Source organism: Podarcis muralis, chromosome 12 (genome assembly GCF_964188315.1).
Source record: "Podarcis muralis chromosome 12, rPodMur119.hap1.1, whole genome shotgun sequence".
Lineage (NCBI taxonomy): Eukaryota > Metazoa > Chordata > Lepidosauria > Squamata > Lacertidae > Podarcis > Podarcis muralis.
Genome location: NC_135666.1, coordinates 38223062 through 38239590, shown reverse-complemented (window position 1 = coordinate 38239590; position 16529 = coordinate 38223062). Strand labels below are relative to the sequence as shown.

At 43.8% G+C, this 16529-nt stretch overlaps 1 protein-coding gene across 4 annotated transcripts in view; it reads right to left on the bottom strand.

Annotated features, from left to right (window-relative positions):
* CREB5 (cAMP responsive element binding protein 5) overlaps positions 1-16529 on the bottom strand; it is a 254283-nt gene that overhangs the window by 57492 nt on the left and 180262 nt on the right. For all 4 annotated transcript variants that reach the window (XM_028750740.2, XM_028750743.2, XM_028750746.2 and 1 more), the window contains 2 exons: positions 7299-7425; positions 6185-6295 (listed from right to left, as the gene is read on the bottom strand). In XM_028750740.2, the coding sequence (XP_028606573.2) occupies positions 6185-6295; positions 7299-7425 (238 nt within the window). The remainder of the gene's footprint in view (positions 1-6184; positions 6296-7298; positions 7426-16529) is intronic.

Sequence of the window (16529 nt, the reverse complement as noted above, 5' to 3'; positions counted from 1 at the left end):
CAGTGCTATTGCACACCTACTTGGGAATAAGCCACGTAAACTCTCTGGGCTTACTTCCAAACAGATATAAGGGAATCATAGAATTGGACAACACGTCAAAGGTCATCTAATCCAAACCCCTGCCTCTGCAGTCAATCCACAACACAGAAGCATCGATATGCATAGGACCACGCTGATAACCTAGGACACTTGACTTCCAGAGTTTTAGTAAGGAACCTACAGTAATATTAAAAGCAATTCGTGTTTTGAGAAATCAGCTGTTTGATTAATCAAGAGGCACCCTGATAGCCATCCAAAAGTGAAACAATTTTTCAAGCTTTTAAACCTGACTGAGACCCTTCCCACCCTGAGTTGTGGGCGAGGTGGAAATAATCCACAAGGCTGATGTTACCTATGTATGTATTTGTGTGCACACACACTGCAGCTACACTGCTATACCTCACAGCTTCTGCATAGCTCCCATAACCATTATCTGCTGATAGGTTGTTCTGCTGCTTTAGGATTCTTCTTCCATTTTAACAGAGGGTGTTTTACTGCGGTTTTCCCTGATGTTTTATGTTCTGATGTCAAGATGCCACAAGGGCCCTCAGGAGCCATGTGATTGGTTATAAATTCCAAACAGAAATATTTTCCCCAACACAACACTGGTTGCTCCTTATCCCTCCGCCCCCAAATATTACGAACCTATACAACCTGGGGCCGGATACCATCATGCTGTTTGGTTTTCTCCACTTTCTGTCATTTTAAAACAATAATCATGCCTTTTAAATAATGCAGTATAGAACAAAGAGAAAAACTACATGAATAAGCCAAAGGTAATTGATGAAGGCTGGAGCATTTACATCAAAAACTAACTCGTCCACTTTGACACAGCAGATAACATGTGTCTCTCCACGTAACCATGATATGTTAAAGGAATGATACTCCTTCGAAAGCATTGGTTCATGTAGTTTGTTCCAACAACTCCAACATGTCTGCAAAGCTGCTCTTTCATTTTTCCTCCCAACAATTTTCCTGCGTTATATATAGTGTAGCATACACAAAAAATGTTTGGCAATCACAATAAAATATGATTCTGTGGGTGCAATCCTATCTGTAAGAACTGCCAGCTGAAGGGCAATAGGGTTTGGCAGGAGTCCTGCTGTATCAGCAGAACACCAGATACACAATGAAAAAATATGTCAGTGGAATTCTTTGGATATAGTGGATATAGCACCAGTGAAAATACAGCGAAAAATGGCTGAAAATGGGTAGACAAAATGGGTTACAGACTCCGCTAACCTAGAAATAGTACCTCGGGTTAAGTACTTTGCTTGAGGATGAGAACAGAAATCGTCCGGTGGCGGCGAGAGCCCCATTAGCTAAAGTGGTACCTCAGATTAAGAACAGTTTCAGGTTAAGAACGGACCTCCAGAACGAATTAAGTTCTTAACCCGAGGTACCACTGTACTTGTGTGCGTTCTTCTTACCATCTCAGGCTAAGCATCTTTTGGCTGTTCCACCAGCATAATGTGAATATCAGATCACTCTGTACGCCTGCAATCCTATATCCACAGTTGGTTAGATAACACCAAGGTTGCCGGTTCGATTCCCATATGGGGCAGCTGAATATTCCTGCATTGCAGGGGGTTGGACTAGAGCAGTGTTTCCCAAACTTGAGTCTGTTTTTGGACTACAACTCCCATCAACCCAAGCTAGCAGGCCAGTGGTCAGGGATGATGGGAATTGTAGTCCCAAAACAGCTGGAGACCCAAGTTTGGGAAACACTGGACTAGATGTTCCTTGGGGTCCCTTCCAACTCTGCAATTCTATGATTCTGTGACCTGAGATCAAACCCCATTGAACTTGCTAGAATTCATTTCTGAGTAAACATATGAAGGCTTGTACTGTAAGTCTTGGACCACAAGCTTAACATGAGCCAACAGTGTGATGCAGCAGCAAAAAAAGCTAACGCTATTCTAGGCTGTATCAACAAAAGTATAGTGTCTAGAGCAAGGAAAGTACAGTGGTACCTCGGGTTAAGAACTTAATTCGTTCTGGAGGTCCGTTCTTAACCTGAGACTGTTCTTAACCTGAGGTACCACTTTAGCTAATGCGGCTGCACAATTTCTGTTCTCATCCTGAAGCAAAGTTCTTAACCCGAGGTACTATTTCTGGGTTAGCGGAGTCTGTAACCTGAAGCGTCTGTAACCTGAAGCTTCTGTGACCCGAGGTACTACTGTAATAGTTTGACTCTATTCTGCCTTGATACACCTGGGACACTGTGTCTAATTCTGGGCGCCACAATTTAAGAACGATGTTGACTAACAGGAATGTATGCAGAGGAGGGCAAGCAAGATGATCAAGGATCTGGAAAATAAACCTTACGAGGAACACTTGAAGGATCTGGGTACATTTAGCCTGGGAAAGAGGAGACTGAGAGGAGATAGGATAGCCTCTGCTCTTGAAGGAAGGACTCAAGGCAATGGCATCAATTTACAGTAAAGGAGATTCTGACTAAACATTCAGAAAAGCTTTCTGACAGTAGGAGCTGTTTGACAGTGGGACGGTCTCCCTTGAGAGATTGTGGACTCTCCTTCCTCGGAGATTTTTAAGCAGAGGTTGGATGGCCATCTGTCATGGATGCTTTAGCTGAGATTCCTGCATTGCAGGGGGCTGGACTAGATGACCCCTGGGTCCCTTCCAACTCTAAGATTCTACGATCCAAAACAAAAGAAGACTCCCAGCACTGATACTTGTCATAACCACAGCTTTGGGACTTTTATAACTTTGCAACATACACATTTCTTAGCTTATAATCAGTTTATAATGCACAGCCTATTTAGGGAAATTGTATGAATGACTGATGCAAATGTATGCTTAATGCACATAAATGCATATTATAATTCTTTTAAACACTACTTCTATCAAAAAGTAATTAAGTCCGCAGGTTAATGGCATCCTGTTGTATGCCGGTTCTTGGAATTATCTGCTGGGGGAAAAGCTTGCCAGAGGAACACCTTTGCAAATCTGACTCTGAAGCCAAAACAAATTTACTCAGATTAAAAAGCGATCCACTTAATTGCGCGTATTAAAGAACAGAATTCTCACCATATGTATCAATAATTTCGGTTTTAAAGCCTCAGAGTTCCATTAAAAAAAAAAGTGGGGGGGGGGAGGCAAAGTAACAGTAGAAATGTATGCCTCTGAAAGAGATGCCAATGTGGTGTTTTTTCTTCTTCAGCCAAGGAGTATTTTGCTTGGCTCAACAGTACTTGGGTTAGAGAGGGAGGGGGGGGGGGGAAACACTTGCCGGCAGCCTAATCCAGAAAGATTTAATAAGCTGGGCTGGAGATGCTGTTGCTATTTGGCACATCACGATTACGGTATGGCACACAGCAGAGAGAAAAAACCTTGACCACAGATTTAGTTTGGCTGCCGTTGCCAACTCTTTTGGCTACATCTGCTGCTTTAAGCCAACCAACTGCATGTTTACAGAGTGTGGTTTCAGCTGAGGTGTTAAAAAGACTTGGGTTGGCTGCCTAGCTGAAATTTATATTGAGTTAAAGATGTGACCGTTCATGTCTACCATAAGTGCGCATCGTATCTACTGGCAGGCAAAAGGCCTCCCTCCTCCGCCTCCTGCGGCGAACAACAGTAACTTCAAAAGCACACATTGCGGCTTTCTTTCAAATCAGCAATAAGCAGTTATAAGCATGTGGTGACAATATGAAACGCTAGGCACCAGCTGCCTGTCTCCCACTTATTAATGCCATTTTGTATTGGTGTAGACTACAACTCCCCTGATCAACTGAGGCGATTTTCTGCTCAGAAATGCTGTATCAGAATCCTGAAAACACTTTTATGTACAGTGGTACCTTGGTTTACAAACTTAATCCGTTCCGGAAGTCCGTTCTTAAACCAAAGCATTCTTAAACCAAGGCGAGCTTTCCCATAGCAGCAGGGCTCTCAATTTATGAATAGAACACACTCAACATGTTTGGCTTCCAAGGCAAAGTTCACAAACCAAAACGTCTACTTCCGGGTTTGCAGTGTTCATAATCCAAGTTGTTCATAAACTAAGCTGTTCTTAAACCAAGGTACCACTGTACAGTCATACCTCGGGTTGAAGTAGCTTCAGGATGAGTATTTTCAGGTTGTACTCAGCGGCGACCCGGAAGTAATGGAGCGCGTTACTTCTGAGTTTTGCCGCTTGCGCAGACGCTCAAAATGACGTCACGCGCATGCGCGGAAGCGGCGAATTGTGACCCGCGCAGCGCAGACATGCGGACGCGGGTTGCGTCCGCTTCAGGATGTGAACAGGGCTCTGGAAAGGACCCTGTTCGCATCCAGGTACCACTGTATCTGCTTCTTGTAGTTTGAGACTTATAAAAAGAAGAACTTGACACTAGCACAAGCAAGCCTAGATGGTATGGAAGTCCACAGCGTTAGCTCAATAATGAGGTATAGTAAAGGTAAAGGGACCCCTGACCATTAGGTCCAGTTGCAGACAACTCTGGAGTTGCGGCGCTCATCTCGCTTTACTGGCCAAGGGAGTCGGCATACAGCTTCTGGATCATGTGGCCAGCATGACTAAGCCGCTTCTGGCGAACCAGAGCAGCACACGGAAACGCCATTTACCTTCCTGCTGGAGCAGTACCTATTTATCTACTTGCACTTCGTGCTTTCGAACTGCTAGGTTGGCAGGAGCAGTGCTATTTTTCTAGAAAATAGGTACTGGAACTCACCATGAACGCTTCCCTTGTTCTCTTATAATGATGGAAAGGCACCTATTTGAGAGGTTCTGGAACTGAGCTCCGGTGAGTTCCAGATGAAGAAAAGCCCTGAGATGGAATGAGACAATTTTCATGTGGAGACAAAGCTCTTCACTGCCAACTCCTCTTACTTTAAGTCAAGCATGTTGGCTTGCCCCCATGATTGAGGGGACTGTTGTTGTGCAGCGTGCGCATGCCCGCCACGTGATGTGCTGACATCTTGCACAAATGCCATATGGCTGGCACATGTGCACACCATAGTCATGGGATATTGAGGGGGCCCGCCCCCCCCAAGATGGTGCCCCTCCTCTGAGGAAGGAACAAGGGGGTACTTCAAAGTGAGGCCTTCTGGGTTGGGCAGCCAAGAAAGAAATACTGCCACAGTTTGCCATTCCTTTTAATGCCACATTCATAATGCCGAATACCTGTACGTAACTTTGTCCATGTTGCAGAAAGGAAGGCTGTATTACCACAGCGCCCCCCCCCCCCATTAATATTGTACAGTTAAACTGTGGCTCTTGATGTTGCAAGACAGTTTGCCATGGTGTCTAGAACAGCTGCTTTGAACCAAGGTAGATAAAAATCAATGATTTATAAATAAATAAAAACGGATATTTTTATTTATTTAAATCAGATTTTTTTATTTAAATCAGATTTTTTTATTTAAATCAGATTTTTTTTATTTAAATCAGATTTTTTTAAAATTTAAATTGGATTTTTAAACAATCTGTTTAAAATATATATTTAAATATGTATTATGCATATATATATATAAACACAGTTTAATGAGGAAGTGGGTCAAAGAGAACTTTTTGTGAGCTTATGGAAAAGTTGCGTGCGCCGGCAGTTCACCCATCTCTACTTTATATATATATATATTCTAAGGTCTCAGAATTCATTTTGAAGAACAAAGCTAAACAAAACACACCATTAAATACACTCAGGCAAGAGAATCAAATATTCAGGCACTTGGGAAGCAAACTCACTAGGATTCCTTCAGCCTAGTGTCATATCCATCCATTTCTACAAGCACCCAATGGCACCGGCCATTTTTGCACCTCCTTCCACTCCACCAAATATTCTCTCACAACTTTCACCTAAAAGCAACCTTTCATGTACGCAATTCTACTTCTAACGTTCAAATATTCCAGCTCAGTATCCTCTCGCAATATCCTATGCCCAATATCCAGAGGCATACCTAGGCTTTCTTGCACCCTTGACAAGGAGATGTCTTGGCACCTCCCCTGTCCCTTGCACCCTTGGCAATCGCTGTCTCTCTCCAACCGAGACACAAAAAATCAACTGAGTCAGCAGACACGTAATCACATGACCAGAAAGGAATTATTCAGATTGTCCTCAGAGGCCAACAGATGAAGAGCATAACAATCTTTTCAGCAGACAACATATACAATATGTTTTCAATATTTTACCATTTTGGCTTCTGAGTGCATTGGAGGGACTTGTGGTGAAGCGCACGGGTTGCTGAGGTTTGGGCCTTGCATTCCCATTATGTTGGTGTTCATAGACATCTGTCGTTCCATCTTGAGAAGGATAAAGAGCAAAATAAATCAGATGGCATTTGAAAGGTAAGATCAATTTCCCAAAGGCTTTCTACAAGCAGGCAAAAGCGAGGCTCATTGTGTCCATGCAGGATGGCCATCACTTTTTGCTGGCTGTATTTATCTGCTTTCAGAAAATATAGCCAGTAACTTTGTTTTGTCCAACAATCAATAGAAAACTGCCTCTTCACCAGAAGAACAAATTAGTCACCTAGGCTTGAGACTTTCAATAATGATTTTCCCTTGCTTTTAGAAAACAACACACTGGGTTAAGTGGCTTTTAAAACATCACTGTATAAAATTATGGCTGATGCTGTCACGGCAGCCCAAACTAACTTGTTTAAGATATATGTATAAAATGTATGATCTAGGGGGGGGGGGGGGAATGGGAGGATTTTCCCAATGGAGCTGTTGAATCTGACAGCGGGGGGGGGGGGGGAGAATTCACATGCCTGCCTTAGACTACTGCGGCACAACGTTATTTAAATACTCAGTTCATGTAGCAAAACAAAAATGATGTTCCTGAAAATCACATTGCAGGAGAAATGCTCAAGAATTGTTTACTTTAAAAAGTGTGGTGTTATTTTCAGTGAAACTATACTGTTTCTTTCTATTCGTTTACTTTTTGTTATATTTCTTATGTGGCGTAACAAACATAGCCAATCAAAAATTTAACAGAAGAGAAAAAGAACATGACAGAATCTAAGCCATTAACCAGCCAAACAGAATCGGGAAACAAAAATACCAAGAGGTTTCTATGCGCGGACCTCTTAATTTTTTTCTTCTTCTAACGGATGCAGAGATACAGTAATGAAATTGAAAACAATGCATACTTGATTTAAATCGGCATTTACATTAAATTAGAAAACAATATAGTTTCTAAGAAGTCTGGCCTTTCTAGGGGACAGGTGGCAAAAGCACTTTGAATCACCAACACCATCAAATAACACACACACACACACACATATATAGCAGCCATACTTACGGGCATCAAAACGGCAGAGGAACCAGGCATGGTAGGATTTGGTAGAGTCCCAGGCATAGAGGCAGGCATTGGCTGTCGTTGCCGGTTGTGTAGTTGCAGTAATGACGATAATGAGCCTGGGACAGGCCTAGAAAAAAAGGGGAGAGAGAAAAAGGAGTTGAGACATATTAAGGAAAAAATGATCACACTCAATTTCAAAATGAATGTCAAAACTCAAAACCCATCTGGTATTTGAACTTTAAGTTCAGCGAAATTTTCTCATTTCAGAGTTGGAAAGGATGGCAGAAAGTTTTGGGGGAAGACTTAATGCATAATCAGTTTGATTTTTTAAATTGTATCAAAGTCTCTGAAAAATGTTTCCCAAAAGTATAATTTTGAGAAGGAAGCTGCAATCCTACATTTACTTACCTGGGTGCAAATCCCATCAAACTCTTCTGAGTGTAAATCCCATCAAACTCTTCTGAGTAGGCATGTATAGGATTGTGCACTTATTTCCTTATTTTATGGTGATTTTTCTTGAACCTCCAGTACTGTGCTCTGAATTCAGCATTGTTTTTGACTGAATATGAGCAGTGAATAATATTTTTTTATTTATTTGCATGAGAAACATGACTCTTCTAAATCTAAATTTCAGTTCTTAAATCCGCTCAACTGAACTTGGGATCCAGACTGGCCAATATGGAGAGTTAGTGCTCCACAAAATATCCAGGACCCAAGTCGTTCAGAGTATGTATGATTCAACAGCACCACCAATTTCAATACAATGATATTGAACTTGAGTATTTTGCAGCTGTTATTTAAGCATATCCTCCAACATCCCTCGGATGAAAATATGGGAATTCTAACCTACATTAGTTTTCTCCCCCCCCCCCCACTGCTGATGGAATTTAGGAAAAGGGCGGGGTTGGCTGAGCTGCCCCAATGCCTGTCACCAAGAGGAGTATGTGACAATACTGTATTGGCAAATGTCTTGGTTATATGTGGGAGCCTTAGATAATACAGTGGAACCTTGGTTCTTGAACTTAATCTGTTCCGGTAGTCCGTTCGACTCCCAAAATGGTTCGAAAACCAAGGTGCGGTTTCCGATTGGCTGCAGGAGCTTTCTGCACTCAATCGGAAGCTGCAAAATGCATATTGGATGTTCAGCTTCCGAAAAACGTCTGCAGAACGCAACACTCACTTCCGGGTTTGTGGCATTTGGGAGCCAATTTGTTTGGGAGCCAAGCCGTTCGATTACCAAAGTACCACTGTATACGGCAAAACTGTGATGCTTCCATCAGCCTGCCTTGGGTGTCAGAGGAGGTACCCAGGCTGGATGTTTACAAAATGGCACTTCTGTGCCAGCAACGTAGTCTCTGTGATTGAGGGCTATGACTGCCAGAGGGCCCCTGTGTAGCTGTGTGAACTGGCCCCCCCTTAGACTGCTTCTGACAGCACCATAGTTGGGTGTATTCAGTGGTACTGGCTGGGGGAGCTGAGGAGTGCAGTGGCAGCAGCTGGTGCCCTGCCCCCTCTCCTCCTTGTGGGTCCCGCTGTGTCACCGTGAGGGGCGCGGGGCGGCCTCCCCCCCCCCGCCCCACTCCCTCCCCCCTTCCCTTTGCCCACTTGCAGAATCTGGGACTCTGCATGACATAGTAAGAAGCCGTGATGGCTTCAGGGTTTTCGTGATGGCCCCAGCATTTTCGGACCAGTTGGAGGCTATGCTGAAGGTTTTATTGATCCTGAACTTTTTCCAGAGTTCTACTGAAAAATATGGACAATTAAATAGTTTGTTTCCCTCGACTGTTCTCCACACCCTGAGCCGCACCACCAGCTGATATTTAAACATTTCTCGGCTTAAAGGCCAACTTGAAATGCTGAGCTTCGGAGTAGCTGCTGGCTGAAAGAAGAAACACAAAACCAAATTCTGCTTTGTATGCCCAGGCCTTTTTTTGCATGCACATCAAGGGGTTTACGGTGCTATGGCTTTAAACTGCATTAAACTCTACCTCTGAACAAGGCATTTTCAGATCGCCTTGAGCCTTAAAAAAAATCAAATCTAACATTTGTGACTCAATGAAACTATATTTTTGTGTAAAAGAGAGCTGATTCTTAAGGTGACTGACATAAAACAAGCAGCCCCCAGATAACTTTCTGGAGCCCCACAGCCAGTCCTTTCTGCACTGCTTACAGACCCTTTATAGAGCTCTCTACCTTCATAATAAACTTAGGTGTTAGGCCATTTGACAGAAACTTGTTTTGGCTTGACTTCTGCCGTTTGCACAGGTAATCCTCAAGAGCCCATATGGTTGGAATTTTACTTACATGTTCCAGAGCCAAAATGTTTTCTGAAATTGATTTAATGAGCCTGGGAATAGGGGTCTCGGGTAGAAAGGAAATTATTTGTGTATATTAAAAAAATAGCAAATAAGCTACTTTGCTGTCCTCACTCTCACCCTCGGCTCTGCTTAGCTTTGCAAGTCTGCATCTGCTTTGCAGTTGGGAAAATTACTGTTTTCGTTGGGGATCCCCCCCTCCCCCTTGTAGCACCTTGGAACCTTCCAGGTTTTTCCTGGATGGAGGGAGAAAAAACAAAACACCACACACTTTTGAATTTCAGGCCGCAATTTTGTCTGTGCTCGCTAACAAAAGTATTAAATAATTGTGCACGCACAGTCTAAATTGGCAGGGATAAGCATGGGGACTACACAAGGGCTCCCTCTGCCTTTACGATGACAGGTCCAATGAAACAGTGCACCTGACACCCAAGAAATTTCGTTTCTGGAATCCAGAAGTAAATAGCCTGGAAGGAAAAGGTAAAGTTCAGAAGAGAAGCCTTGTTAGCTGGTATTAGGGAAACCTCAAAGATCACCTCCATTATATTTGCAAAGCATCAACAGTGTTCTGGGTACTGTGCAGATCACATTGAGGATATAGACCATCTAGACTGGCCACAAAGCTTGAAGTCTAATGCTGTGGTGCCATCTTGTACCACCTGCAAAAAGGTTGCTGCTGCATCCTAAAATAATGCCAGGCAGTCAGCATCTGAATTATTTGCATATTTGCATATGCATGTGCATATTATTTGCATATGCATTTTTCTTCTAGACCCTTGCATGAATAAATAATAGTTCATGTGATCCTCCTTTACCCTTACTTTCCCTATTTGCTTCCCCTATCCAATCCACTATTTTCCCAATGAAAATGGCGCTCCTTGCTCTTTTAAAAAATAATGTTGCAATTGATACATTATCATCATGTCATTCGTACTCTCTCTCTCTCTCTCTCTCTCTCTCTCTCTCTCTCTGTGTGTGTGTGTGTGTGTGTGAAAAGAGCTACACCTTCCTTCTTCCCCAGTCCTAGAATACAAATATGTTATTGCCTAATTTTAAGCCCGGATCCATCTGGTATTTATGACATTTTGGAGTGAAATCACTTTCTTGATTCACACCGTTGAATTTTAGTATAAAGGCGCATAAGCTTTCCTTGAAACCTGCTTTTTAACAGCACAAATATTTTCAGTAATTGTCAAAGTGATTATGTATATCAGCATTAACTTTGCAAACAAAGCAGAAGTTTTCCTCTTTAAAATGAGAAGGCAAATTACAGTAGACTCATGAAAACAAAGACCCAACAGTCTCTCCAGGGCAGGCTTGTTACCATGAGCTAATAATTCCAGACTTTAAGCAAGCAGAGTCTCCTTTTCTTAATAATTGTATGCCTCTGGGCAAAGCATTTCTACTAAAAACTATTGAGGCATGGAACAAGGCAAGGTGTGTGAGCTAATGTGGGATTGTTGAACCACTAAACCAACTCTTGTGGCACCCAGCCTGCTCTGCACTGACAGATTATTTCTCCACATACACTTGTAAAAACACACTGCTTAAGGTTAAAAACCTGCTTAAGCTTTTCTTTTCAATTAAAATGTCAAAGATGACAGGACGTGCAATCGCTGTCCCCCAACAGTATGATGGATGCGAAGGTGAGAGTTACAGCTCCTCCTCCTTTAGAGACAGTTGCCTGATGATGGAGAAGTGGTCCTGTATAGTCCTCCCCTCCCGGTACCCGTAACAAAGAGTTCCTGTGCCAGGCCTATCTTCCGTAACATTTGATAAGCCAAATAACCACAAACTGGGACTTCTGTTAGGCCAGGGATGGGGAATCTGATACTGGTGGACTCCAGTTTCCATTAGCCCCAGCCATCATGGCCAATGGCCAGGTATGATGGCAGCTGCAGTTCAACAACATCTGTAGGGCCTCAGGACCCTCATCCTTGCAGCAGGCACACATGTCTCCTGTGCTTCCAACTGGGTATGGCGTGGCTGCACTCAAGTGGAAGCATGAGAAGCATCTTTGGCAAGGACCTAGAACATCACCAAATGAGCAGTAGGAATCCAGGTGAGCTGGTTGCACAGTGCTCGCTGCTCCTGCAAGGCTCCAATCAAGCCACTTGGGAGCAAGCATAGTGAAGCACATTGCACATGTGTGTTGAGAAGATTAAGTGACAGCTGCTGGAGACTGGTTCATTGGGTCCAATGGGGCACTGCCCTGCCCCTCGGCCAGCCCCCATTTGCCTGTTTTCCCACTTGTAACCAGTCCAGGGGATCACACAACCTGTCAGCTCCCTCTCCCCATCCTCCATCTCAGTGTCATCCTTGCAGAACTCAGCAGGAAAGAGGATGGAGACGGACAAAAACAGAATTACCATACTTGTCCATGTATTAGACGCTCCTATGTCTTTTTTGGGACTCCAAATTGAGAAAATGGGGGGAAATTACCCAAAGTTGTTGAGCTTTTTTTTGGGGGGGGGGGCTTGCCGAAAATCACTCACTCGCGGGACCAACACAGCTGATCGCATGTACATTGACAAAGCAACCAATCGTCTGCATGCTCACCAACAGCAAATGCCAATCGCCTGCCCAATTGCCACAGCAGCCAATGGCCTGCAGAACTTGCAGCAACAGCCAATCACCCGCCAAAACGCTGCTGACAATCTCCAGCTCGCAGCAGCCACCAGTCGCCCGCCCGTCCAACCTCACCACTACCCATGTATAAGACTACCCCAATTTTTAAGCTTCAAGAAAATAACCTAGTCTTATACAAAGAAAAATACAGTAGCTGTTTCTACCTGTCATTGGTTCTGATACACCTAATCATCAAATTGTTGAGCTGGAAGGGACCACAAGGATAATCTTGTCCAACCCCTGCAATGCAGGAATCTTTTGCCCATGACTCTGAAATTAAGAATCTCATGTTCTACCAACTGAGTTCCCTGCTTTTCACCCTACCAGTCACAATGGGCAACAGCCACCACTGGAAACAGTGCACAAATGTGTTTGCAGTGTGTTGTAGACAAGGTGTCAGGCTTGTACTTGATTCGGTTCCCTGGTTTGTCATGAAGCTCACTGGGAGACCACGGGCCAGTCATTATCTCTGAACCTAATTTATTTCACAAAGTCAACGGGAGCAAATAAAAGACATAATCCCATGCACAGCACCTTTAGCCCTTGGAGGAAGGGACTAGTCCCAAAATCGACATAACCATTAGCTGAATTTCCAGTATTCAGTACAGGAGAGTCATTGCTCATGAGGACAAAATGGCACCATCCATGCACAAGAGGGAGGCATCAATAGGGCTTCGGGGAACCTCAAAATCCTGTTTAGAAAAAATGCAAATGGGGAACCACCACCACCCCAAAGCCCAATGAGGTTTGAGCATGTTAATTGGAAAGCTAACTGGCTGTTTATGAGGAGGGATAGTGGAATATCAGGAAGAAGGGGTTTTCCGATAGCATGGCCTGGCTGCTGCAACGTTTTGTTGCAAATAATTAGGATAACCATGCCGTAGCAGTTGGTATTTGTCTCTGTATTCTTCCATTCCCATCCCCAGAAAGAAATCACCACTATACAGTGGTACCTCAGGTTACATACGCTTCAGGTTACAGACTCCGTTAACCCAGAAATAGTGCTTCAGGTTAAGAACTTTGCTTCAGGATAAGAACTTTGCTTCAGGATAAGAACAGAAATTGTGCTCTGGTGGTGCAGCGGCAGCAGGAGGCTCCATTAGCTAAAGTGGTTCTTCAGGTTAAGAACAGTTTCAGGTTAAGAACGGACCTCCGGAACGAATTAAGTACTTAACCCGAGGTACCACTGTGCTCAGCAAAGGGCACTTGTGTGATAACAGATCTGTGAGCAGCACAATGGATCGCACCTGACAAATGCTGAATGCCCATCTGGGAGCTCAGACGCGATGACTGCCGGTAGGTTGAGGGGATATAAATACCTGACTTGTACGTTTAACATTTTAATAGAAAGGTTCATCATTTATGAATGGGAACCAATTTGGCAGCAAAAAGGCTACCTTAAAGCCCTGCATACAAATGCATTTACTCACACCTCGTAGGTCTCTGCATGTACATTTCTTTTCTAAACATCCCCCGCCCCCGTTCCCTCTCTCCCCCCCCCCCCGCCACACCGCATACATACATACTCTCTCGCTTGTATACAAAACCCTTCCAATGTGAAGCTTTAACAAAGTGATTCTATTTGTGCAGCAAAGCATATAAAAGTCTGCGTTCCTTCCCAGTCACAATTTGGGCTTGCTCCATTCCCTTTCAAGTGCTGCATTGAACATGAACTTGCAGCTGATTCTGAGGGTTGGAGTCCATTTGTTTTCACATCAATGAAATTAATTTCCATTGGAAACTGCATCTAAGGCATTTAATCAAAATGGGCCTTAAAATAATTCTGAAAAGCTCATCTGTCTCCAATCTATATAGTGTTTTAAAAATTGGACATGTGCCCTGCAGTAATATTGCACTTTACAAAGCTTAATGCTCTGCACTTCTGAGTATCGGTTACATCAAGGCTCTGGTAAATTAAAGCAGACTCATATTCTTATTTACATTGATTTATAAATATATAGACAAAACTGAAGTAACTATGCCCCCGGGTTGAACAAAGTGGAATTTGAACATTCTTGTTTGGGGGTTCAGAGGTATTTTAACATTTCAGACAGAGTTCACTGTAGCTAAAATGTGTGTAAGGAAGCACTGCTCTTTAACTGAAAAACATTTTCAGGACAGTGCGGTTCTGAAGTGAAGAGCTGTGCAAGGAAGGAGGTACAGTGGTACCTCGGGTTAAGAACTTAATTCGTTCTGGAGGTCTGTTCTTAACCTGAAACTGTTCTTAACCTGAGGTACCACTTTAGCTAATGGGGCCTCCTGCTGCCGCCACACAATTTCTGTTCTCATCCTGAGGTAAAGTTCTTAACCTGAGGTACTATTTCTGGGTTAGCGGAGTCTGTAACCTGAAGCGTCTGTAACCTGAAGCGTCTGTAACCTGAGGTACCACTGTATTTAATAATGTCCACACCAGCCATTTTTCTGCTAAAATTCACGGTCAAGCTGCTCCTGCCCCCATGGGAAAGGTTGACAACTGTAAATTCTGTGGAAGAAAATGCAGCTGGAGAAACAGTGCTTTGGAGTCGACAAGCAGCCAGTGAGGAAAGGGTTAAGCCAGGGGTCAGCAAACCTTTTCAGCAGGGGCAGGTCCACTGTCCCTCAGACCTTGTGGGGGGCCGGACTATATTGGGGGGAATGAACAAGTTCCTATGCCCCCAAAATAACCCAGAGATGCATTTTAAATAAAAACACACATTCTACTCATGTAAAAACACACTGATTCCTGGACTGTCCACGGGCCGGATTTAGAAGGCGATTGGGCTGGATCGGGCCCCCGGGGCCTTAGTTTGCCTACGCATGGGTTAAGCACTACACCCACCCACCTCCACTCATACTCATGTCCTCCCGAAGCTGCTTTTCACTTGAAGAAGCAGCCAGTCATCTTAAAAATAATAGGTTAGAACCCAACTTAACAACGTAGGATGAGAGTTCCAATGAAGGAAGAATGGCTTTTGAAAATGATGCGGAATATGCGGAATGCGCAAGATTAACAGCAAAGATTAGAGGCCAAAATGATGAAAAAATCCTCAGGGACCTTTTATTGAGTATTTAAAGAACGATTATAGCAAAGATGAAAACGCGAGAAGTATTTGAAATGTGAGCATTGGTGCTGATTATTAAGATAAATAGGTTAAAATGGATGTATTGAATAGCAGATGCGAAATATATGCCGCATCCGAGGGTAGGTATTGAAACCATGGAAGGGGAGGATGGGAAGCCAATGGACAAAGTAATTTAAGGCCTTTTTGTGTTTTTGTGTGTGTGAAAAATAAATAAATAAGCTTCCCACCCCCCCAAAAGAACATAAGATATGTATGCTGGATCTGGCGCTTCGAGTCCAGCATCCTGTTCTCACAGTGGCTGACCACATGCCTGCAGAAAGCCTGCAAGCTGGACATGCGCAGAACAGCCAACTTGAGACTCCCAGCAACTTTTGAGTACAGTGGTACCTTGGGTTACAGACGCTTCAGGTTACAGACGCTGCTAACCCAGAAATTGTACCTCGGGTTAAGAACTTTGCTTCAGGGTGAGAACAGAAATCGCACGGCGGCAGCGGGAGGCCCCATTAGCTAAGGTGGTACCTCAGGTTAAGAACAGTTTCAGGTTAAGAACGGACCTCCAGAACGAATTAAGTTCTTAACCCGAGGTACCACTGTACACACATTGAAATCAGTAGGACTATAAGCATGGGTCAACTACTCTTAAAGGTAAAGGTAAAGGTAAAGGTAAAGGTAAAGGGGACCCCTGACCATTAGGTCCAGTCGTGACCGACTCTGGGGTTGCGGCGCTCATCTCGCTTTATTGGCTGAGGTAGCCGGCGTACAGCATGACTAAGCTGCTTCTGGCGAACCAGAGCAGTGCATGGAAGCAGTTTACCTTCCCACCAGAGCGGTACCTATTTATCTACTTGCACTTTGATGTGCTTTCAAACTGCTAGGTTGGCAGGAGCAGGGACCGAGTAACGGGAGCTCACCCCTTCATGGGGATTCGAACCACCGACCTTCTGATTGGCAAGTCCTAGGCTCTGTGGTTTAACCCACAGCGCCACCCGTGTATCTGGATCCAACTCATTTAAAAAAAAAAAAAAAAAGCTGAAAGGGCTTCTAGTTTGTGTGTAACATGTACTTTCCCCCTCATGAACAAGATGACTTGGCACACTTCAGTGCTTTGACAGTTGTAAAAAGCCCACGGGTCAGCCTTCGTCCAGCCTGGTGTCCTTCAGATGTTGTGAACTATAACTCTCATCTGCCTCAGGCTGCATGAGGTCAAGATGCTTGTGTCACTAAGA